General features: G+C 37.3%; 1 protein-coding gene across 3 annotated transcripts in view; it reads left to right on the forward strand.

Annotated features, from left to right (window-relative positions):
- STK3 (serine/threonine kinase 3) overlaps window positions 1-24754 on the forward strand; it is a 124210-nt gene that overhangs the window by 70460 nt on the left and 28996 nt on the right. Inside the window, exons 10-11 of one of the 3 annotated variants that reach the window (XM_030511399.1) lie at window positions 5684-5859; window positions 24253-24289. In XM_030511399.1, the coding sequence (XP_030367259.1) occupies window positions 5684-5859; window positions 24253-24255 (179 nt within the window). In that variant the 3' untranslated portion in view covers window positions 24256-24289. Of the gene's footprint in view, window positions 1-5683; window positions 5860-6043; window positions 6152-24252; window positions 24290-24754 lie in introns of those variants that run through there. The other 2 variants (XM_030511389.1, XM_030511381.1) reach the window with 2 other exon arrangements.

Raw genomic sequence — 24754 nt, forward strand, 5'->3', positions numbered from 1 at the left:
CCAAGGCACAAGGTTTTGGAGTTTGGCTGCTTTTTCCAATATACCTTTATAGGCAAGGTGGGCACTTTCTAGATGTTTGTGTGATTTGGTTTATAATAAATCAGAACAGGTAGCTTAAAAGTGCTATTTGCCACTTCTGAGTAATAGAACATTGCAAGCAAGAAGCTTGGAGAAATAAACTTAGTGAACTAGGGAACTCGCCTTCCTAGAGACGCAAAATATTTATGGCAAACTTTTTTTTTTCAATTGCTCTTGTGTTTAGCTTCATGTTTTGTTTCCTTCTGCCTTTTGTTTCGCTGCTCAAGGACAAAATAAGAAACAATAATAAGTTTTCATTTATAAATGCCCATGCTTAGAGGCCTCTGGGAGCCATGACAGAAAATAACTAAAACCATATTTTATTCACAAACAGGGAATTGTGCCCAGATAAAATTGGGATTTGGAACAAGAACAGGCCTGTCATCCTACCCCAACATACAGTATACAGCATAGCAATAAAAAACATTTATGCCTTCTTGCTTAGTATGCCTGTGCACACTCTGGGCAGAGGCCATGTGGTATGTACCTGGAAGGAGGGAAGAAAATGCAAAATACAGAGAGGTGGGAGGACAGAGCTTAGTTTTAGGAGGTTTAATGTGGAGTGGAAGAAAGAGGGGGATTGATGGAAGTTAGTACTACTTTTGTTCAGCTGCCTGGACTGTACTTATTTTCATGTAGAAGCTTTTTCTCAGTTGAGAGATTGGTGTTCAGACCAGCTTCCTTGCATTCCCTTTGTGGCTTTTTGGCAAGTCTTCATGTTAGGGCTTTCTCATACACCAGAGAGTACTTCTGGTTGTTCTTTCTCCTTTTTGTTAACACTCATAGAATCATAGAACGGTTTGGGTTGGAAAGGACCTTAAAATCATCTAGTTCCAACCCCTTTGCCATGGGCAGGGGCACTTCACACTAGACCAGGTTGCTCCAGACCCTATCCAAGCTGGCCTTGAACACTGACAGTTCAAGGATGGGGCATAAAGCTCCCCCCGCTTCTGGTTGGGTTTGGTTTTGCATTTTTTAAACTTGTATTTGCTGTCTGCTTTGGGCTGGCAAACAGGTTGCCTTTTGCCCATTGGGCTTATTCTGAGTTTCTAACTGTTGCTTCAGACTTCAGTGAAGCTACCAGATAGTTCAAGATTGGTAATGCATATGTTAAAAGAGGAAGATAGTGGACTAATTAGGCGACATTTGACAGATAGAATGTAGAAAAGTGGTCAGGTTTTTGTTTTATTAACTTTTTCCCTGTAAGACATGAAATGTTTTAGGTTTAGTCAGCATCTTAAACCCATTCTTCCTTCTTACCGAACAGGAAAACATAATCTTTCGGGCAGCAGGCTTCCTTTCTCTCCTCCCCCATAGGTGAACTGTCTCAAGATGTGTCACACCAATGAAGGAAAGCCAGCAAACTGGAGGTAGCCTGATGGCATGTGATAGTTTTATTGTTCAGCTGGTAACAAGCATTTACATACTGAACTTTCTTGTGTTACTGTATTATGGGATCCTTGGCTACAGCAGGCCATACACCATGCTGTGGAACCTACATTTTGAAGGGAGAATTCATGAGTTGTTTGTATTTATTTATTTGGTGATTTCAGTGCTTTCAGTGAAAGAGGTTGTGCCATACTATAAATTAGTGTCCTCTGTTATAGGAAGTGGATGCTTCCTTAACCCTTAGAAAGGCTTCACTACCACAGCTGGTTTTTCAACTGAAAAGCAAAACTTATTGATACATGTTTTATAACAACCTGTGAGCCAGGTCCTATAGGAGTTCAGCACAGAAGTTTTAATTACAGGCTGGTTTCAGTGGTGGTGTAGCCTGGGCATTTATATTTCATGGATGTAGTTTTGTTCAAGCATGTTTACTGTGCCCACATTAAGATGGTTTGCTTGATGCCATATGCAGGTATACTAGGGCTTTACTCCTATTTATAAAGAAAGAGATGATAGGTGTTTCCAAACCTATTTGAGTCCTTGAGCCCTCTCCTGTGATTGATAATAAAGTTGTTAATTTATACTACTACTACTGGCATCTTTTGCAAGTGGTTGGGTTTTTTTTTCTGAAGAACATTGTCATGTTGGCAGTTCTGCTTCAAGAGCTGTTGCAAAATGCTAGCTTAACATGGATTTTCTTTGTTTTGCTGAAAGCAGAAATAAAGTATAACTCAGCTGGAATGGACTAATGGGTTTATAATAGTAGTGTCATTGAATATTTTTTCCTTTTCTCCAGAAAGTGGAAAAATAGAACAAAAGTTATTAAACCAGTTTTACAAGTCTCATTCTCAGGAAGCAAAGCAATGTTTTGTCCAGGAAACTCTTTTCCCCATTAAAAATTCCTTAAACTTGAGTTCATAGTCCTTCAAAACTCTATGAGCGCTTCAGTTGGTTGAAAAATATGTGGATTTCCCATTTAAATGCCAGTTGCTATTATTTTTGATAAGTAAGTGTATTATAAAAGAAACAAATGAAAGACTGATACCTGAATTTGAATGAAGACTTGAGTGTATAAGTCACTGTGATGTGAAAACTGCAAATTTGCTAGTCACTTGTTACACAGTTCTCAGTAGTCAAATGTTTCCTAGATGCATCCTTTGGTAGACTCCCAGCTGCTCTGCCCCGAGGAACTGGTGATCTAGTTTCTGCTAATGCTTCCTTGTGATTCAGAAAAAAGTAAATTGATAGTCTTAAAATGTTGAAACTGTGGCAACATTTTTAAACATGATCTTCTTTTGTTGAAGAGTAAAGAAAAATGAGAGCAACCGGAAAATCCAAATCCTCCTAGATTGGAACAGTTTATTGCACAAATGGTTTTCAGTGGAAATGTGGAGTGATACTAATGGTGCTGCAGATTTTTTGTGACAAATATATAGCTTGTGTAAAAAGCAACTTACTGGATAGTTGAATGAATTAATTGTCCTTAAAGGAGTCTTTATGTATTATACTTTTAAATTTCTTCATTTCTGAAAGGCTATCGACAACTGTTACTCTGTTGTTCATCGTAGTTAGAAGTGCTTTCAGACCAAAATGATCTTCTAATAACCTTATTTTTTGCAAAAAAAAGTGCAACCTCCATCAGTTTACTCTGGCAATGGGGGAAAAAAAACAAACCTTGAAACACCTCTGGTCCCATCCTTTTGCAGACAAAATATTTCTGGGTTAGTCTGTGAGTTTTTTTATATTTGCAGTGAAGGTAAGTAGCTCCTATTCTTTTAAATGGGTTAACTAACTGTATACTGAACTGGAATAAAAAGTTTTAAATTCTTGTTTATCAAAACAAATAGAACAAATCCTGAAAGTGCAAAATAAATGTGCTTTGCTCATTTTGGAATAATTTCAGTCCTGTTGATTCACTTTCCTAAATATACATTTGATAGCAAGGAATTTGGAAGGGTTAGTTTGTTTTATGTATGTAGGCAATCTGCTATTTTATATATAAGGAAGATACTTATAAATAGCTGTAAAACTTGAGCATGGCACTTGGAAAATCTTTAGCATTTTCTGCTACACCAGAGGAGAGAGACTATCTTACCTGTAATGGGCCAACATTTTGGTACTGAAGAGTTTTGAACAGACACACTGGTAATCTTCTTCTTTATAAGTATGTCTCAAGGATGAAACATAAGTACAGCCATCTCAGCAGAAGAAAAAAATTGGTTGTGAAAGGCCAACAGTGTGGTGTCCTATCTTTTTGGTACAAATACTTTCAGGGGTTTTAGGCAGTAATCAGCAAGTAATAAAAGGTTTCTATTGAGAAAATGCATTGTATTTCTGTTTTTAATTCCACCTCCTTCATACTACTACCTACTCTTGGATCGGTTTTCTAAACGTATGCATTGCTAAAGTCTATATTCTTTCATTTTTGCCCTTTAGTGCTTATTTCTGTAGTTATTTGGCATCCCTGCTGTTTACTTCTCATCCCTTCCGCAGTCTTGGACTTGAGAGATCCAGAAACCTCATTCAAGCGATCTTGAGTTCAGTAGGGAAAACTTGGAGACTGGGGAGATGTCTGCTATGTGGTCTGTTAAATTCAACCTGGAGTTTAGTTCGCTGTATGTTTTTATGGTCGTGGTTGTCATTAATTAAAAGATTGTGAGTAGAGATAACTAAGATCTGGGTTTAGAAAAGAGGATTAGAAAAGAATATGGCAACAACTGAGAGAAAAAACAGCTAAAAAAACCAGTGAAGAAGAGAAGGTGTCTATGGAAACATGACAGACTAAATGGAGGAATCACCGTGGAGTTGAATAGAAGTGACTGGTGTCAAGTGCATTAAAGGCTAGACCAAGAAAGTAGAACACCACATCAAAATCTTACTAGGACAGAATAATATAGAAAAAACAGAAAGACAAGAACAAGTAAATCCACATGCTATAGAAGATGAGAGTACAAAAATAAGCATTAGTGAAAAAAATAGGCCGCTATTAATCATGCAGCAAAATTAGAATGAATCTAAAAAATTTTTAGACAGAGGGAGTGGGAAGAGACGAGGGAAGAGGAGGGGGGGAAAAAACCCCAACCTCTTAATGAATTAATAAAAACAAATGTAAAGCCAGATGTGGAAGTCCTAGTGATCATGTTAAACACACACTTTAAAGATATTTCCAGTGGTTTACCTTCTCACTTGTTAAAACAAGTAGTTTGAATAAAAATTTCTGGTTTTATTCCCTTCAGCCTAGTTATATCTCTCATCCTGTTTCACATTTTACTTGTGCAAATGTACTTCATATTTCTCTATGCAGAATGTGTTGCACTGCAAGCAAGTACATTTTTCATGAGGCAATGCTATGCAGAATATAGTCTCTGAGGTAACAGTTATGTAGAACTACTAAAGCATTTTTTATGTTTTATTTATTGTTCTATTCATTGATGAATTTGCTTTGAAATCCCACAAATGAAAACAAATTTCAGTCATTTAGGGTTGTAGGGTTGGGGTTTTTTTATTTTTTTTAAAGAATATAATTAGTTTCATGAAAAGGGTAATAGAACGGGAATTCACGCTGATCTCAGTCTGCTTCGTGAAGCTTTTGTAGCTGCATAGATGATGACAAAAATCCCCCAGGGCTTCTACACCATGGAGATAGGGTGCTTTGCAGCCATCTGTAGAGTCTGATCCCATAATTTGCTGAGAATCCCTATTGACAACAAATTTAATTAAGCAGTTTCTAGACACAGTTTGTGTGGTTTTCTTGCAAGTTCTTTTTCTAAATAATTTTTCAGTCACACCTTTGGTGAGACTGATGGAACTCTGTTGCTTTCTTACAAGTGCCTGTAGACTAGGCCTTGAAGTTAGGGGCATTCAGCACCCAAAGGGATGCTTAGCACCTTGTGTTATTCAGTCTCTATAACAACAAATAGATAACGCATGAAGTAACTTCTAATAATATTTGTGTGTGCAACTCTGAAATGTCTTGAACATTTCTCCACGTTGTATCTTGCTACAAAAATATCATTCTTCAACTATGAGCTTTTATACCAAAGATCCTCAGGGGACAAATGGAGGCTCGTACCACATACAGATGACTGTATTAGTTTCTGTAAGATCCAAGAAAATTAATAAAAGGAGTTTATTTTTTGTAGTGCAGTAAATCTTTAATCTGTAAATAGTTTTAAGGTTTGGGTTTTTTTTTTTTTCCTGTTTTCTTTCAACTAAGGAAATGCTACTTCACCACAAGTTCAAAGACCATCTTTCATGGACTACTTTGATAAACAAGATTCCAAGAATAAAAGCCCTGAAAACTGTAATCAGAACATGCATGAACCTTACCACATATCCAAAAACGTTTTTCCTGATAACTGGAAAGTCCCTCAAGATGGAGATTTTGATTTCGTAAGTACATTTTTATTGTTTAATTTCTTGCATGCTGTTTATTTTGTACGTGCCAAAAAAAGTTAATCCTTTTCTATAACTCTGTTAATACAAGTAAAATAAGTAAACTTTCAAGAATACCATCCAATTATCTAATCTAATTCTTCATCCTGGTTGTTGAAATAAATATATTTGCTTACCACAGAACCTTTTTAATAAGGAGTGGTGTGTGACATGAGGAATATACTTCTTTGTAAGTACCTTTTTTGTAAGTGTTTGGGTTCTTTTATAACTGGTGTGTTTAAAATTTGACCCAGTACTATTAAAAAAAAGTAAAATTGCTACAGGCATGAAATATTGTTGTCTTGTTTGCTGAGTAGCTCAGCAAAACTATAAGTATTTTAAACTGGATTGAAGACATTTAATCAATCTCCTTGGAGATGGTTAAGATCACCTGCTTGTTGGTACCATTCCAATAGTGCACATCTCTCTACATAAAAATATTCTATCAAACAACAGTCAGTTGAGTTTAGGGTGGGGTTTTTCCCTTTCCAAAATATGTGTAGTTTATTTCTTTTTGCCTATGTTACAAATTTATAACAGGGGCAAAAAGAAAATGTTCCTAAGTTATAGGTTACTCTTAAAGTGAAATAAATAATTACTGTTTAGAGACTCGATGATAACTATACCTGGTTTTCACCTTTGTTCATTTTGTTACATGTTTGAATGGAAGTTTATGTATTGTAGATTAAGCATTTTCCTAACTGCAGTGCAGTAGCTAAATATGATCACATAGCACCTTTTTGAAAGCACACTTGGGATTTGGAGAAAAATGTTGTGTTTAATTTTAGGTGACAGCTGTAGGTGTGGGATTTTTTTCCCAGTTTTCACTTACTGCATTTCTACATAAAGCTGACTCTTAAATTTAAGATACTGGAGTAAAGCCAGTTAAATAGCACAGTACAAGCTGTTGCTGCTGGAGAGTTTTGATTAAGTCAGATTTTTGTTAGGGTGGGGCCTTTTTAGGCTTTTTTTTTAACCATGAAATGCCATAGTCATCATCCTGATAATTGACTAACAAAATAGTTATTTGCACTATTCATTGGAAAATAACTGGCCATTATTTAAGTGGGGTTATTATAGTGGCAATAAAATTGCTCTCATCACAATTTAAAATTCATCCTATCTTTTCTGTTACTTGTTAAGAAATGCAAGGGAAAATGATTCTTGTAAATGTTAAGATCCTGATTCTGTAAGTGCTTATTCATGAATGATTTTTACATGGATAATCCCATGGAACTTGTTGACAATGCTTGCACATAATAAGCTGCCTTGTCAAAATAGGAATTTGTCCTAGAAGCAAACTTGAGGAGTTGTGATCTTCAGAAAACTGGCTGATCTGTGTTGTAGGCAACCTTTGCTAGTGGTCTTAGTCTAGCAAGGCAGAGATGTAAGATTCCTAGAATCATAGAATGGTTTGTGTTGGAAGGGGCCTTTAAAGGTCATCTAGTCCAGCTTCCCTGTCATGGGTAGGGACACCTTGCAGTAGTTTCTCAAAGCCCTGTCCAGCCTGGCCTTGAACACTTCCAGTGATGAGGCATCTGCCACTTGTCTGGGCAACCTGTTCCAGTGCCTCATGGAAGTTACATGTTGTGCAGTTTGTCCTTGGCTTCCTAATAAGGCACATAGTAAGACTTGTTGCTACAAAATTATTCTGAAGACCAAATAGGATTTAAAGCAAAATGAATAGCTATTTGCAATGTATATAGTTGAGAGTGGGGCATGGAATATTGATTAAGCATGACAAAAGCCAAATACTTCCATAGATAAGCCAGCCTAAGAAAAAATTTAGGAAGACTCTTCAATTATGGATGTACTGCTTCAGAATAGTCCATTCAATAGTACATTTCCCTGAAGCATCTGGTAGCAGCTGATGTCGCATGGGATATTGTTTTTAACAGCCTGCTGGTTTGAACCATAGGCAATTATTATTTATATATTCTAGAAACACTTCTATTTATATTTAGACAGTGAGTGGCAGTGTCGGTAAAGTGGCCTGTAAGAGACTTTCTGAAAGGATAAATCAGTGGGCAGCATACATAATATATTGTCTCCTCTTCGTGAGATCAACACAATGTTTTCAGTTGCTGACATGAAGTCTTTAAATGATTCATGAAAGGGATAAATAATGGAAACTTTTTGTACTAAATAATTCAGTTCTGTTTTGTTTGGAATTAGCCTTAATGGGATGTAAAAAGGGATCCTTTAAATGCTGACATCATAAATGCTGACAGTCATAATTTTATTTAAAGAAGGGTTTGATACACTAGAACCAAAATATAAATTACCAAAATCTAATGTAATGCTAGTATGTTCTAGTAGTAGTCCAACTTTCTATGAGGAAGAGGAGGTAAGCTCTGTAAGCTGGAGGTCACCAAACTCAATTGCTGAATGATATCATTATTCTTTCTTAGCAATATCCCCTGTTGGCCATACATAGCATGCCAGCGCCGGCAGCCACGAAGTGCTTTGCTTGTGAGCCAGGGCAGACTGACAGTGCCATGCTAAGAAGAGATATTCAAGTGTATCAGTTAGAAAGACATAGAAGTTTATAGTATATGTGCCACAGCATAAACTAGAGAAGCAATAATGCCACTGAAGTCAGAGGGAGAAGGGAAAAGAAAGAAAACCAAATCCTTATAAATCCCTGCAACTAACCAGTTTGCTTATTTCTGTATAGAAGGTGAGGTCTGCACAACTGGGAGCTAATTCTTGAGGCACAAGGGTTTGTTTGCTTTTAGGTCACAGCAATATTTCATCCTTTTGCTATTACATTTTACTGTTTGATATAACAATACATGTAATGCAGATGCAGCACTTAGTCTTGCACACTTGCTGATGTTTTTACATAATGTAAATAAATGATACAGGAAACTTTTCTCAGAAGGTGGATAAATGAATGTATAAAATAATGCAAATTGAACTTAACACTAGGTCTGGTTTGAAAGTTTTTGTGTGGGCATACTTTTCTGCCCTGACGTAAATGTTTTAAAAACTCAGTGCCAACGAAAATAGAAGGGAACACTTTTCCAAAAATATAAGATGCTTTGGTCATCAATCTGAGCTAAAAAAAAAAAAAAAAAAAGGTAATTTTAACAATGTTTTTTCTTCTGAAAGAACATATTTATGCTTTGTTTTTCACTGTTGAAGTACATCTGTTTTGCAATTCAGAAGCTGATCTTATTTCTTTTTCACTAATGCCATATGGGAATTTGAGATCCATCTCTGACTGTTGGTCTCGTGGACCTTCGGTTCCATGATCTGTGCTGGTTATTGGTGCAGTGTTCCATGAACTGATGAGAAAAAATTGCCACTGCAGACCTTCAAGTTGTACATTGTATTGAATCAGGTATATTGCGAAGAACTTTTAACTAGACTTAATTCTGGTACTGTAGTCACCTTGAATGTTACATTATTCCAAATTTATCCTGTTATGTAAGCTTCAGGATTAAGGTGCTAGTTTTCATGCATAGGAGTTGTCTCACACTATTTTGTCCTTTATTTTTAATTTGCTGCGACAAGGAATTTGTATAGGGTTGCTTTTTTTTTTTCTTTCCCTGATCTTTGCTTGCAGTTATTTTATTGTTTGTTTTTGTTGTCTCATGGTAAATTCTGAAAACCAGAAGTGTGGGTCTTTGATATCAGTGAATCTTAGGGAAATGTATTTCAGAGGAAGGATTTATAAATGTTTTGGTTAGGGGTTTTTTTTCCACTTCAGTCTTTGAAATGGAAATGTTGAAGCTCTGATTGGTTATAAATCTTATTAAAAAAAAAAAATAAAAATCAAACTAATGTTTATTCAAATGTCAGCTTTTATATTAAACTTTCAGTATCTCTGTTTCACACTGAAGGATCATTAGGGATTTTCATTTTAAATGAATTCTCTCAGATTATAGGCAATTCTTTACACATTTTTATTATTTTTGAGGGGCATGCAGCAGATGGCAAAATCAAAGCAATGTTTTTAACCCTAATTTTGTCAGTTTTTCTTAGGATTAAGTGATAGTTTTATTCACAGCAAACCTCGATGCCAGTAAGCCTAATTAACAAGATATTACTCATTGTGATTAAAAGCGGCATAATGTCCTTGAATAAGTAAAAATGCAGTAAAGCTATACAGTGGATGGATGTGCTATTCATAGAAATGTTAATGATGCATGATATAAGCAGCTTTTCATAATGAGGCTTAACTGTTTAATGGGCCAACTTTCAGTCTTCACTCACCCTTCAGCAGCTTGGATCAGAGTGCCAAATAAAGGCAAATGATGTGTTTTGTTTCAACCATCTAAGTGATCAGTCCTTTTAAGAAGAGTTGGCTTTTTATAGATATTATGCATTCATATGACAGTGTTGCTGTTACGATAGCTTTGTTCCTTCTGTGGGGAATGTTTTCCATGAGACATGTACATGCTGGAGAGAGCTGTGTATTAAATGAGCAGTGTAACTGCATGGTGTTGAAGTCACGTGCTCAAATTTCTTTTTGTCTTTCACCATTGAAGATTTTGTGATATTTTGTGTAGCGTTTATCATATTTTTATGGGCATTATAGAAGATAGTTTTCACCAAAAAAGGTGAACTTTTAATAAGCAAGAAGTGCCCAAAATTTTTATCATGTAGAGATAAGCAAGTAAATCTTGGCTTTCTAGATTGAGGTACAATGTGTCTGTGTTGTTAAATAACCTACTGCTTATGTTTTTACTGTATCATGACATTTTACATCTCATTAAGATGTAAAATCATTAAGATGTAAAATTGCTTTGCAATTTTTTCTGCCCCTTACGAATGTGTGTTAGTGTGGGACACGATGTTAACAAAGGATTTACAAGAACTGCAGTGAAATGATATGTAATTGATGATAACCTGTGTAATTAACATTACTCAATGAGTTGCTGAACTTCATTTGCACTGATTGAATGTATTATTTAATTTTAAATGTCATTTACTTTTTGTCATGACATGATAAATTGTAAAAAGGCAAATCTATTTTTTATAGAAATGCTAGGGCAATGATTTCTGTCTTTAGTAGAATTATTTCCAAACAGGAATGGTATCCAGATTGTTAAATATTAAACAGTGAACATGTAGATCATGTTTTGCAGTAACTGCAGTATCATGTTTAAGTAGATGCATTTTGGGTGACTTAAAGATTCTGGAATAGCAACAAAAATTTAAAAAGCCATCTGTTACCCTAGGCAGAATATTTCTCTGGGTTTCAAACAGAACAAATACATGAGAATATAATAATAATGAAATAATAGTATTGCAGATACTGAGCACTTCAGTTAGTGTTCCAAATGTATAATGTGACAATTGATTCAGTAAGAAAGTACGTACCAGAAAATGACTGAAGACCATATAGAATTTAATTAAAACTTCGGTAATAAAGTCAGGCTGAGTTAGCTTCATTGGAAATGCTTTTTTGTCCAAAACCTTGGCTGGGTTTACTCTGATTTTATTTAGGCAGCAGATGAGTTTGTTTGGTACAGTCTTCTTTATAATTAATGGGAATGCAAGTATTTAATCTATTTTCAATCATTTCAGATTCTGCTCTAAGTAATTTGGAAATTTTAAATGAAGTATTAACATATATTCATTTTGCTTTGGTTTTAATTAGTTGCTTGAGTATCATGAAGCCTTTCCAGATGCTGACAGGAAGACTGTTTTCTTAACTAAGCAGATATGAAACTTGGGTTTCTGGGTTTGCATGGGCCGTAAGCATATGAGATAAACACAAGCATTATTGGCGTTGACAGTCTGCATGCAGAATTTCATTCATTTCAGTTCAGACGTGGCTGACAGAGGAGAGACTATAAGATGAATATAATGACAATAATATGCTTTATCTAGCTCGTTTTGTGAGGACGATGTGAACCTCAGTAGTGGAGGTTTTCTTTACCTCTTATTAACAGGCTGCTGTTACAGAAGCTTCTTGTGCATTCAGTCGATATTTAAAAAAATGAAAGGTGTGGGGGTAATTCAGTGGGAGAGATACTTGTATCAGGAGTCCACTGCAGATGGTTTGCAGGTCATGGCTGTGGTTTGTTGGACCTATGATGCAGCTGTTAGGCAGGCAGTAGAGGAGATTGTGCCACCCTGACATACAAGCTAAAAATATAATATTGGTTGTTTGGGGTTGTTTTGTTTTTGTTTTGTTTTGTTTTTTCCATTAGGGAGAGAGAATGGATGAACCTATTACACTTTTTTTTTTTTTTTTTTTTTAACTCTTAGTCAAATACTGACTGATTGAACTAAATTCTGTTTGTATATTCTGACCACAAAAGGAGAATTATTTTTCCTGCAGAGAATGGGGGAATACATTACCTGAACAGAGTGTTTCTCCAATTGGTACTGAATATAGGATCCTTTTTCTTTTGAACATATCCCTTCCCCTATTAGCATATAAATAATTGAAAATCAACCCTAGTAATTTGGTTGTTTATATAACTAAATTGTTTAGGCTGTAAACCGAACCAATCCTTTCTGTTTATCTCAAATTGTAGGATTATTTTAAAGCTGTTACTCTGATCGCTGAGTCATGTGTGCCAAAGTGCCAAGGCTGTACTTCTGCAGTTTTGAAAGGTGAATTGTGCTGTCTGACAAAGATTATATGAATTCTGTATCCTAAAGGAGCACAGAAAACACCCTTCCTAGGCCAAAAAGCTCTTTACATTCTTACATGTAAAAAACACAATTAAGGATTTTTTTTTCACTTATGATTGGCATGCACTCTGAAGATAAGACAAGAACTTGGGCTGGAATTGCAGCAATTTATTTGAAGTTGGATAGTAAGAAGAATGTCTAATAGGATAACAACGCACGACAGCAGATTGCCTCAGAGGGATGCAGAAGTTGCCATTACTGTGAGTGTTGAAGACCTGGTTAGATAAACACATCAGGAATGGTTTTGGTGGAGTTGATCCTGCTTGGAGCAGAGGATTGTTGTAGGTGACCCCCTCCTGTAAATGTTTCTGATGGCTTTATTTCCTATGGCTTTTTAAGCTACTGCTGGCGGCTGATGTTTGTAATCATAAAATACGTTGAGAACACATAGATCTTAAAATCTCAAGCTTTCAAAAATAGTGACATACTTAATTTGTTTATTAGGAGCATCAGTATTTTGGAGGAGCTAGACCTTGGGTAACCTTGACGATTTTTCACAATTAGCAGTCAACTGTTATTTCCAAACATGAGTCTGCCTCTGGAAAATTTCAGCCAAGATTTGGTCAATAAAACTTAACCATGTTTTCTGTCTCGAAAGTTTAAAGTATCTCTGCGATCTTATTTTATCATGTCAAATAGTTTCAATGTGCAGTGTATTTTTTTAATTACAAAATAGTTTCTAGTGAGAAGACACTTTAAAACTTGTATTTCAGCCAACTTTCAAATTCTTAGTATAGAGTTAAGAATGAAACTACTTCACTCCAAAGAGTTTAAATAGAGTTTAAATGCTTGCATCATCTAACACCCCTCGCCCCCCCTTTTTTTCTCATTAGCTGGAATGGAGAGACTGAAGTGTAGCTCTAGTGTATATATTCAGTTATACAGCAAGTCTGTAATTTGTGCATAGTTTAAGGAGAACAAAGAAAAGAAGTAAGTGAAGCTGATGAGCTGTGGCAGCGCTGCTGGTTTAAAGTAACATCTTGTTACCTTAGTAACCAGTTGTCTGTACTAATATACCTCTTTGAGATCATTGTGTAATAGCTAAGTAAGCTATTACACTTAGCCTAGAAAGAGCTTTGAAATACTGGGAAAAAACAGTTGTGGATGGACAAGTTTTAGATGATCCTTTTTTGTCCATCAAACCAGTTCAGTTTCAGGTCTTTCTTCTGTTTTCTCTTATAGAAAAAAAAAGGGGGGGAGGGGAGATATTTAATCCAAATAGTTTCCACGTTGCATGAATCACTGTTAGTGTCAAGACAGCGTACCACACCTTTGTGTGTAATGTCTGATCCGCAAACTGAGTGCTGACACCAAAGGGTGCGTGTTCTACTTCAGGGTTCCAGCAGAATTCTTTGAAATGATCTCTATGACAGTATTATACAAATTTACCACCAAGAGACAAAATCTGTTGTTCTACTCTTTGCTGTGATGATTAATGATAATGAAAAGAAGTAAAAATAAAACTTGCCTCAGGAGAGTGGGCGACTGGAATTTTGCAAGACTGTTTTAAGTTAATTTTTGTAACTCCTTAGTTTTGAAGAGGATTTCCTCATTATGTGGTTTGGTAAGGAACACAGGATGGGGGGTTTTTTCCAGTTTAGCTTTTTCTACATTCTCTCCTCTTTCTCCCCCCCCTTTTTTTTCCTTTATTTTTATGGATTCAAATAGGAACATGAGCACTTGTCGGATGGGATTCTAGCAATTTAACAGAAAAAAAAATTGGATTAGTTCAGTGTCTGTGTGGCTAACTCTCAATAATCAAAAAGCTTGTATTAGATTTCTGTGCCTTGTTTTGATCAGCAGCCAATAAGTGCCATGTGTAGACTGTATATTAAGCATAGATGTTAAAATATTTCATAAACAAAATGCTGGAAAATAAATGGCTGACATTTAATATTATTGAGCTTTATGACGAACAGAAATTTCTGTGTGGTTTTTGTTTGCAAATAACTTGTAGGGTTTGAAGAAAGACTTCTGCATTAAGGCATTGACTTCAAACGGAGGGCTCTTAATACTTGGAGTTCTGTGTTATTTGGAATTAATATCTTCAGATATCTGATTAGATGGGACTTAAAAAACATTTACCAAACCAGGGATTGAGCAGAATATTTTTCTTTACATGTAAGTTTTATTTCTTCTTATAACTTGCATAACTCAGAGATAAAAGGGAACTCCTATGAAACTTGAAAGCAAAACCTGTTTGTATAAGAATGCACTTATCATTTTCATTTACTTGTATTTTAGTAATGTGAGAAATGTATACATTAGAATTATTTTGATTATTTGGGGTTGTAGCATTGCTATGCACTAGTCATTTTTGGTGAAAAAGGTGAGGCTTTTTATAGAAATGTATGCAGTGTCAGTCTGTAAGCTAACCTTTTGGAGACTTGATTCTTATTTTTCTTTCATTCATTGTTATTATTTGTGTCTGGATAAGTGTGCCTCATGGATAGCACCAGTACCTAAGAAAGTAACAAAACATATGTAAAATCACCCAAGACAGGGGTACTACAATGACGAACCCAACAAAACCACTAAATTAATCTGGCAAGTTTTTATAACTATTGTAAGGTGCCATATGAGTAACAATTTAAAAATAAAGCTATGCAAGCCCAATATATAAACCTGCAGCTATTGTCAAACTCTCTATAGAAGGGTTAATCTCATACTTGCTAAAGTCAGTGCGAAGCTCCCACTGGTGACAATGTTTTCAGCTGCTCAGATTATTAAAGAAACCAATTTCATTTGTGTGTCTAAACGTGAAACTGTATTTAGGGTTAGGGATAGAAATCTCAGAGCTTAGACTATTTTTCTTAGTATTCCTTGGTTTAGGGCAAGTATGCCTAGTTCCTAGGAAAGAAATACCTCAAGAATTAACAGTTATTTAGCATCTGCTTAAAGATCTTGTATTGCTTACATTTATGTTTGTGTTGACAGTAGGAGTTGGACAGATATAAGAATGCTAGTCAGAAAACTTAATTTCTTAACCTAAATAAGATGTACCAGGACAAAATTACTCTGTAGGAAAGCTCTGATGGTACAGTAGCATAGTTATAGCTATTTCAGAAAGCCGATAGGGCTCAGCTGAGAACCCTGACTGCATTTCCCTGACAATTTTTAGTGTGCCATAGTGAGGACTAAAGTTAGCTTAAACCATTTTGAAGAATTTTACTTACTTTATTGCAGCGCACTAGAGTCATGGACAAGGTTAGGTCCTCGGCTGAGAAGCAGGAACTTTGCAAACTGTGCAGCCTTGACTACATAATACTGCATGAGCATGCTGTAGTGCTTGTAGATGTGAATTAGGTGGAATGTTCTAAAAACGTTTGACATTTTTTTTTCCCTTGTGGTGTCACTACAGCCCTATGTATTTAGGTATTTAGTTGGGTTTAAAATTTGAATATTGTTCTTTCAAGTAAGAATGGAGAAAAAAATATTCTTCCACATCACCCCAAAAACTTGTCTAGATCCAAAAAGATCTCTTAGTAAAAACAAGCTATCCAAAAATTGCTATCTCTCATTTCATTGTGTCCTCTTGAAGATTGTGCTTTTTGATATAGAGAGTTACTTTAAGAGGGATGTGAATGGAAGAGGAGGCTTTCTTACTGGATGTTCCTTGGGCGTTGGTCCCACTAGAACCTGGAGCAGGTGCTTATATTTTTTTAAGGTAGTTCTTCATGTCCTTCTAGTGGAAACATTTGTTTGTGTGGTATGTTGTGTTTTTGTTTGTTCTTGGTTTTGTGTTGGGTTTTGTTTCTCTGCAGCATCAACTGGATTGTCACTTTCCCAGAATGGTCATTTATTTTTGGTTCAAGCAAATCATTACTTTAAGATTGCCATTAGTTATAGTGATGTGGTCTAAATGCAATCACACACACAAAACCGGGCACTCTGCAGAGATGGATAATCATCTGAAGATGAGAACTATTATCCTAATAATGTTTAGAGAGATAGCAGTGTGATATTTCCATGGTGCTTGTGATGTGTGTGAGTAGGGTGGAACAGGCTTTTTATTTTGCTTTTGCAAATTTAAAATTTCATTGCTATTTCTGTTTTTCTAAAAAGTTTCCATTAACTAATAGAATACCACTATGAGTCAAGATAAAGAGACCGATGTATGTAAGCCTACATTCACACAAATTCAATTAAAGTAGTGAAGGCATTAAACTGAAAAATTAAACTGATGCTTCTCCTTTGGGATCTTGTCTGTGACTAATGATTCAGTGAGATGTGAGCACCTGTGTGCAGCCCACCTTCAATGCTACTTCAGAGAATCAGAGGAGGAATTGGTAGGAGTGTGTTGATCATAGCGCAGCTTGCTGTGTACATGCTTGGCTGTTTCATTTGTTGTCTCTTGAGCTGTTTAACTTGTCATGGGTTTCAAAGAGACCTGGGTTACAGTAGATGTTTTTCCCTACATCAACTTCTCTGACAACTGCTAGCATGTTTTGAGTTGTGCTGTAACTTAGAGCCTGTTGGAGGAATGACGTTATGGCCAAATAATGCACTTTTCACACTCAGCAGTTACCAGGATTTAACTCCCAAATTGTGCAGTACCCTTTTAGTAAAAAAAAAAAAAAAAACAACCAAAAACCAACCCAAATAAACAAAAAAACCCCCACAAACTAAACAAAAAATGTAAATCCCAAACAATTTTCAGAGTAAAAGATATTTGCAGAGAAAAAGAGCTGGAAAGGAGCTGATGCCTCTGAAGAGAATTTCTGAAGGATCTGGGGGAAAGAGTGGTAGGTGGAGGGAGGCCAAACTCCGTGTTACTTAAGCATCCCCACAGCCTGTGAAACTCAAGAGCCTTGTTTTCTCTTCTCTGCTGGCTGATGGCTCTATGGCAACAGCCCACTGATCATCTCAGAGGTGGGCTAATTCAAAACTACAGGAGAAAACAGTGACATTGGAAACAGTGGTTAGTTTGAAACTACCTGACCTGTTTTCCATGTTTTAAAGAGCTGTTGCTATGGCAACAGCAGCTTGGCAAGGACCAAGCACTGCAAAGTTTCAGAGGTTCAGCAGTCATGTGCGTGTGGAGGGGCTGCATCACTTCCAGCACCAAGCTGTGTTCCCTGCACCCACCTTTTTGACAGATACCTACACTACCCTACAATTAACACAGATACTTCAGAAAACATATTACCTAAATCCTAATGCAGCAGTTTCCTAATATTCGTTTGTTCATCTTCTCAGTTTTATTGCAGCTTCACAAAACAGAGGACCTCCAAAGAACAACAGTTGCCATAATCTATGGTCCTCAAACTATCCTGTTACCATACACCATGATCATTTTGTTCTGCAGTTCCATATCGCATGTTATGGAAGTCAGCAAACATAAGATGTTTTACCATGGATTAGGAAGAGATTAATTCCAGAGCTGAGATGCCTTCATTGAAAAATAGCCTGACAGTTTTAATCAGTGAATTACTATCTAAATGCCTGTGCTGCTGGCAGTTGCCATTATAACATATGGGGTTTTGCAGATGGCCAGTTCAAGAAACTATTTTACAGCTTTAATTTGAAAATCAGTGCAGTGAACTTCACCTGGCATCTGGAGTGTACTGTGCTTATTGGGAAAACTGTTACTCAGTAAGTGGACAACAGTATAGCATGCTGACAGAAATATTTGGTTAGTAGAAAGTTTTGGTTAGTAGATTCTACTGTAATCCAATTTTCAGTTTAGTGCAGTTTTTTTATTACAGAGTGAGAAGAGTGGTTGTAATCCATGTCTGAAAGGAAAGTACATTCTTGCCAGGCACAAATTTTGAGAAGGCATCATCATAACTGCATGTTGGATTCACAGGAGTAGTTGGGGAGCCCAGACAAGCGCCTTAGTTAATAGTAATACTGGAGCCTCTGCTTTACTCAGTAGGAGCTGTAAGAAAGAACACACTAGCTAGCTGCCTTTGGCCTTCCTTGGCCTTCCTTCCTTTCTAAATTTGTTAGCATTATTTTGTATTTGTTCATGTTGAGCTATGGATTTTGAAAGCCTTCCTCCATGGTTGAAAGCCAACTGTATCCTAGGCTGCATCAAAAGAAGCGTGACCAGCAGGTCAATGGAGGTGATCCTGCCCCTCTACTCTGCTTTTGTGAGACCTCACTTGGAGTACTGCGTACAGTTCTGGTGTGCTCAACATAAAAAGGATGTGGAGCTGTTGGGGCAAGTCCAGAGGAGGGCCACGAGGATGATAAGAGGGCTGGAGCACCTCCCGTATGAAGACAGGCTGAGAGAGTTGGGGCTGTTCAGCCTGGAGAAGAGAAGGCTGCATGGAGACCTCATAGCAGTCTTCCAGTATCTGAAGGGGGTCTATAAGGGTGCTGGGGAGGGACTCTTCCTTAGGGACTGTAGTGGTAGGACAAGGGGTAATGGCTTAAAACTTAAACAGGTGAAGTTTAGATATAGATATAAGGAAGAAGTTCTTTACAGTGAGGGTGGTGAGGCACTGGAATGGGTTGCCCAGGCAGGTTGTGGATGCTCCATCCCTGGCGGTGTTCAAGGCCAGGTTGGACAGAGCCTTGGGCCACATGGTTTAGGGCAAGGTGTCCCTGCCCATGGCAGGGGGGTTGGAACTAGATAATCTTAAGGTCCTTTCCAACCCTTACTATTCTATGATTCTATTCTATGATTCTCTCTCTAACAAGCAGATTGTAAGACCAAAGACCAAATATGAAGGTGAATGTTCATCTGTGATGTTTATTTTATTGGTTATCTCTGGAAAAAATGATGTGATAATTGTGAGGGATTCTCACCTAATTTCGCTAAGTGCAGAGAAGTGTTAAACCTGTTCAGGTGCTGAAATCAAATGCTTAAAAGTTAAGAGGTGATGTGTTTATGATCACTTGACCCATTAGGGGCCCATACTTTAACTGAGTTTTAACTCACAGTCGTATAATTAAAGAATGTGTTAAGTATATTAGGAAAAAAGCAAAATTAAGGTTTCTTAAGGAGTTATAAGATATTCTTCCCAAATGTCTTTCAAGTATTCCACTTCACGTTCTTCCAAAGTGTTTTATACATAGAATTATAGAATGTAGTTTCATATCCATTTTAAAAGGAAAAGGAAGTAGAAAAGCAACATTTAATCCATGCAAGCAGAATAGCCCTCTGCTGTACAACATTGGTGAGGTTTCAAAACTGAATTGTAAACCATTGGTACACAGCGTCTTCAATTGTTAGAATACATGTGCTGACTTGTAGAGGGAGGAAATCAAAAGGAGGGGGATAGATGGCTGGGAGCCCAGATGGAAGGAAAGGAAGGAAGACTGACTTAGTCTTTCTCCTGTTCATCGGATAGAATTATTATGAGCTGATCCCGCAGAGGTGTTTCTCTGAACAAGACACAGGTGGCTTTGAACACCAGTCATTGTGACAGAGAGTCAGTCCAACCTAGCCTTCATATAATACTGCATGTGCTACGGAATTGTGCAGTAGATGTGATACTGTGAGATGAGATGAGGGACTGATTAGGTGATTAAGAGTTGAGAGATCAAGTATCAGTTTTTTCTGTTTCCATGAGAAGTGGAACTAGCCTTAAAATGCTTTTAAAAAGCAAGTTGGAATAGATGATCTTTAAAGGTCCCTTCCAACCCAAACCGTTCTATGATGTGGTGAAAACTATGAGGTGAAAGGAGTGGCAGCAAGGAACTGTTGGGGACTAACCAAAACTGTGCACTCTTCTATCCCTCTTTGTTGCTGTGAGCAGGGAGTGGGGGTGGGTAGAAGAGTCTTCAGTGAAGGAGTGAATTTGAGTCAGGGAAAGAGAGGAGGCAAGGTGTTCCTTTAATGTTTTTCTTTTGTTTCTCATTACCCAAACCTATTTTTACTGGCAATAAATTAAATTTTCCCCATGTTGAGTATGTTTTGTCCATGATGGTAATTGGTAAGCAATCTCCTTGTCTTTATCTTGAGGCATGAGCTTCTCATCCTATTTTCTCCCCCTGTCCTGCTAAGGAGGTGGAGTGAGTGAGCAGCTGGGTGGGCATTTGGCTGTTAGTCAAGGTTAACACACCACACCTGGTACGACTCATTTCAGGAGTCTTCTTTCTATAGCTAGAAGTTCATCTCTATCCTAGACATCAGGATAAGTTTTCTTGATCTATATCAGCTCTCCTTTATCTTTTCCCAATAGAGCACTTCTGTTGTACAGCCATAGCTCAGTAACTAAGAAGCACCATTGGAGATGCTTACTTTATTGGAAAGAGTGCCAGGTTTGGTTCCCCCTCAGCAATCTAAAGCACAAATACCATCTGTCCTACAGTTAAGATCACTTCAGTGAGTTTCTACGTAACTGCTCACACTTGCCAGAGACAGAGAATCAGTCTAGCTGCTTTTCCATTTCTTTTTACAGAGCTGTCCTCAAATTGCCCCGAATCACATGTACAGAAGTTCTGCTTCCAAATTCTTACTCATTAAAGTCAGCAGCTTTCTCTGGGACTTCTCAGAAGGCAGCCTTGTCTGCAGTGACAAGGGCTTCAGGGTGGCCTGAATGCACTTTTTAACTTTTTGCTGGAGTGACTAGCTGTCCTCAGAATTGTGATACGAATCAGAGCTGGATTGGAGCCTTCTTGGTATTTTGCAACAGCTAGATGATTGGAGAGTAAGTATAGTAGTGAATGTTTAAGTCTTACAGCTGGTGAAGTTCATCAGGCAGGCACATGCTTTGTACAGATACACCCCAAAGGGCAGTTGTGGTTGAAGAAATGGATTCCACCTCACCTATCCCACCTTGTACTCCATGGTGGCAATTGGTGTTAGAAACAACCTAAGCCTCTATATGTCAAGAACACCAAGAACATACCAGGATGATAATTTGTGTGAATAAACAAGGATGCATGAGATCTTGATGCTCTGCAGGAAAGATGATGATATATGGGATTGATATATCTAGTATCAGATTCATATTGATTATGTCTTGAGATCCTGGACAATATTGGTAATGGAGACTGGAAAATTGTGGGTGAGTAGGCTTCAGGAAGATAATCAAGCTAGTTTTCTGGGACCTGAGATGCTTCAGCAGGCCTGTTTTTCCTGATCACAAATAAGAAATATTTTTGATTAAGTGAATAAATGCCTTGGCCTGATTTATCCACAGGGTCCCATTTGGGTACCTCTTTAATCCATTAGACACAGTCATTTTACTTGTCTCTTTCTTACAACTTATTTTTACTAACAATACTCAGTAAGTTATGATAGTCAAAAGATATAAGTTTTCCCTAACTTTGTGAAGGCAGTTTTTATTGTAGAATCTCTTCCAACTCTCTGATAACAGTTAGGTTTGGGATTTCAGGCTTGCTGTCACAGGACGTGCGTTGCACTGACTCCTGAAGCCTTAGCCCAGATTGTTGAAAGTCTCCTGATCCTACAGTGATCCTCTGAGAGCATCCTTATCAAAAAGTGTTAGGAAGGTCACTATATGTACATACACAGCCAGGTAGACCAGTGTCTGTGGGTGGTGGCCAGCTTTGTACTCATCCTCTATGGTTTGAGGGAGAGGTTTCCTCCATGTTGTTCTGGATCATTTTCTGAAAATAAAACTAGCAGTTCTTCAGGCACTCTTTAGGAGTGCACCTCTCTCCTGGAACTGTTTGTATGACATTCTCCAGTGAAATTTCCCAAGAGCTTAATAGGAGTTTTCTGGTTGATCTAATGAACCAGGTTTTTATTGAGACTTTAATGTTGTTTTTACATTCCCTTTGGGATCATCTCTATGAGCTTATGGCTACATGTTCGCGTCTTCATTTTTCTATTTCTTTTAGTGAAAGTGGTCATTTCTAGTCAAAATATATCTTGAGTCATATTGGCTTTCTTTAAGTTGGAAAAAACTACGAAAGGTTGTACTTCATGTGGTTCCTGCAGAGGTTGATTCAAGCCAGGAAATCAGCCTGCCTGTGTTCGTACTGAAGTCACACACATCCAGGACTGAGACACTAGATACTTTAAATTATTTTAATTCTTTAAAATTTGGACCAGAAGTTTTAGAACATTGTTCAGCTTTTCAAATGGGTGACCAAAATGCCTGTATACATAAGATTTCCCCACAAGGAAATGGTGTAGTGAGTGAAAATAGCATGCTGGATCAGGATCTACTGCAGGAGAGCTAGCGATGTGGTTCATGTGCATCCACATGAACACAAGTGTGCTTTGAGATAGGAGAAATGTGTCTATCCGTGAGACTTGTGGATTTATCCTGATAAATTTTATACATGCTTTTTGTAAGCATGGTACCATCACGGAGGGCTTCTGGGCATGATGCTGCTCTTGAGGGTGGTTCTTCGGTCATGATTTTCTTCAAAGCTTTACATTTCTTCATTAGTCAACCTGTAGGTTCAGCTCATAATGGAACTTCTTCAAGAAGTTAAATTCATGCGTATATTCCTGTCGTGTTTTAAGCCCAGCTGGTAACTCAGAACCACGCAGCCGCTCACTCACTCCCTGCCTTATTCCCTCCCCCCTCCACTCCCAGAGGGACGGGGAGGAGAATCAAAAGAATGTAAATCCCACGGGTTGAGATAGGAAGGGTCTGGTAACTAAGGTGTCCCTGCCCATGGCAGGGGTGTTGGAACTAGGTGATCTTAAGTCCCTTTCCAGCCCTAACTGTTCTATGATTCTATAAGGTATAATACAAAACTACTACTGCTACCACCACTAATAATAATGATAAGGGAAATAACAAGGGGAGAGAATATAAAACTGAAAGGGGAAAAGGAAAAGAAAACAATAAACACAAGTGATGCACAATACAATTGCTCACCACTTGTCAACCCAGGCAGCAATCTGGCCCTCCGGGTAACTGCCCCGTTTATGTACTGGGCATGATGTGCTGTGGTATGGAACACCCATTTGGCTAGTTTGGGTCAGGTGTCCTGTCTCTGCTTCCTCCTGGCTTCCTATGTCCCTCCTCATTGGCAGAGCATGAGAGACTGCAAAGTCCTTGATTGGGGTAAACATTACTTAGCAACAACTAAAAACATTGGTGTGTTATCAGCATTGTTCTCAGCCTAAAGTTGAAAACACAGCACTGCACCAGCTACGAAGAAGGAGAAAAATAACTGCTACAGCTGAACGCAGGACAATTCCTAACTCTACCTGAAGTCCCATTAAAAGTTACTTGGAATTCTGGATGTGAGGAACCAAGGGTGTACATTTACTAGCCGCAATCTTCACTGCATAGCCTTGAGTATATATGCCTATGAATATTGCAAACAAAAAAAAAAGGTTTTTCTGGGATTGTGCATAGAGCAGTGCATTTCAAAGGCATTCTAGTTATTGCTCAATAACTTATTTTAGGTGATGGTGTATATTCTTATTTATAAAAAATAAAAAAGCCCTTTGGGAATTAAACAGAGAATTTCAGGAAGTATATTTTAACATCCACTAGCTTAATGAAATAAGCAGAATTAAGGGAGAACAAAACATAAGTTTAGAAGAAACTTCTACTTGAAGATTCCTACATCTAAATGTGTGGTTCTTTACACAATAACCACTCGTTTAAGTTTTGGGATTGTTAACTTCGCACACTATTGCAAGAAAATGAAAATAATGAAACCATCATGAGGCTGCAAGTCTTCTGGTAACACTGGAAACTGTAGTACTTGTTCTCTCTCACTGCCAGGTTTATGGTTTTGATTTCCTATCTGGGCATTTAGAAGAACTGGGTTGGGGGTTGTTTTTTTCTTTTTTCTTCTCAGTAGTAATGCATTCTGGGACAAAGATGAAGGGAAAAACTTCAGCAGCAGCAGTCGGAATGAGGAGAAAGCCTGGACTGTGGTTATATTCTCCATGGCAATACAATTTTAATTGTAACTGTATTAGTGAAACAGATTTGTGGAGGTAAATAGTTGGTGGTATATTTGAGTTATACTTTTATATGATAATATGACTATAGGAGACATTCACGTTCTCTTATTTCAGCAGTTACTGGCATTTTGGGTAAAACTGAAGTTCTTTGGATATCCATACAGTATAAAAAAAGAAAGAATAGAAAGAAGGTGGCTCTTAAAATTAGATAGAAGGGGGCTTTTTTGAGCTGCTGCTTTGTTTCTGTTGCAATAGGTGTAAAATTCCAGTCATCTGATAACTACACAAGTAAGAAGCTGAGTCAAAAACTATTCCACACGTTCATGTAAGACTAATGATAGCATTTGCAACTCTTGTTTTAAATGCTTTTTTTGGGGTGGTTTTTTGGTTTTT

This window comes from Strigops habroptila, chromosome 1 (assembly GCF_004027225.2).
Source record: "Strigops habroptila isolate Jane chromosome 1, bStrHab1.2.pri, whole genome shotgun sequence".
Lineage (NCBI taxonomy): Eukaryota > Metazoa > Chordata > Aves > Psittaciformes > Psittacidae > Strigops > Strigops habroptila.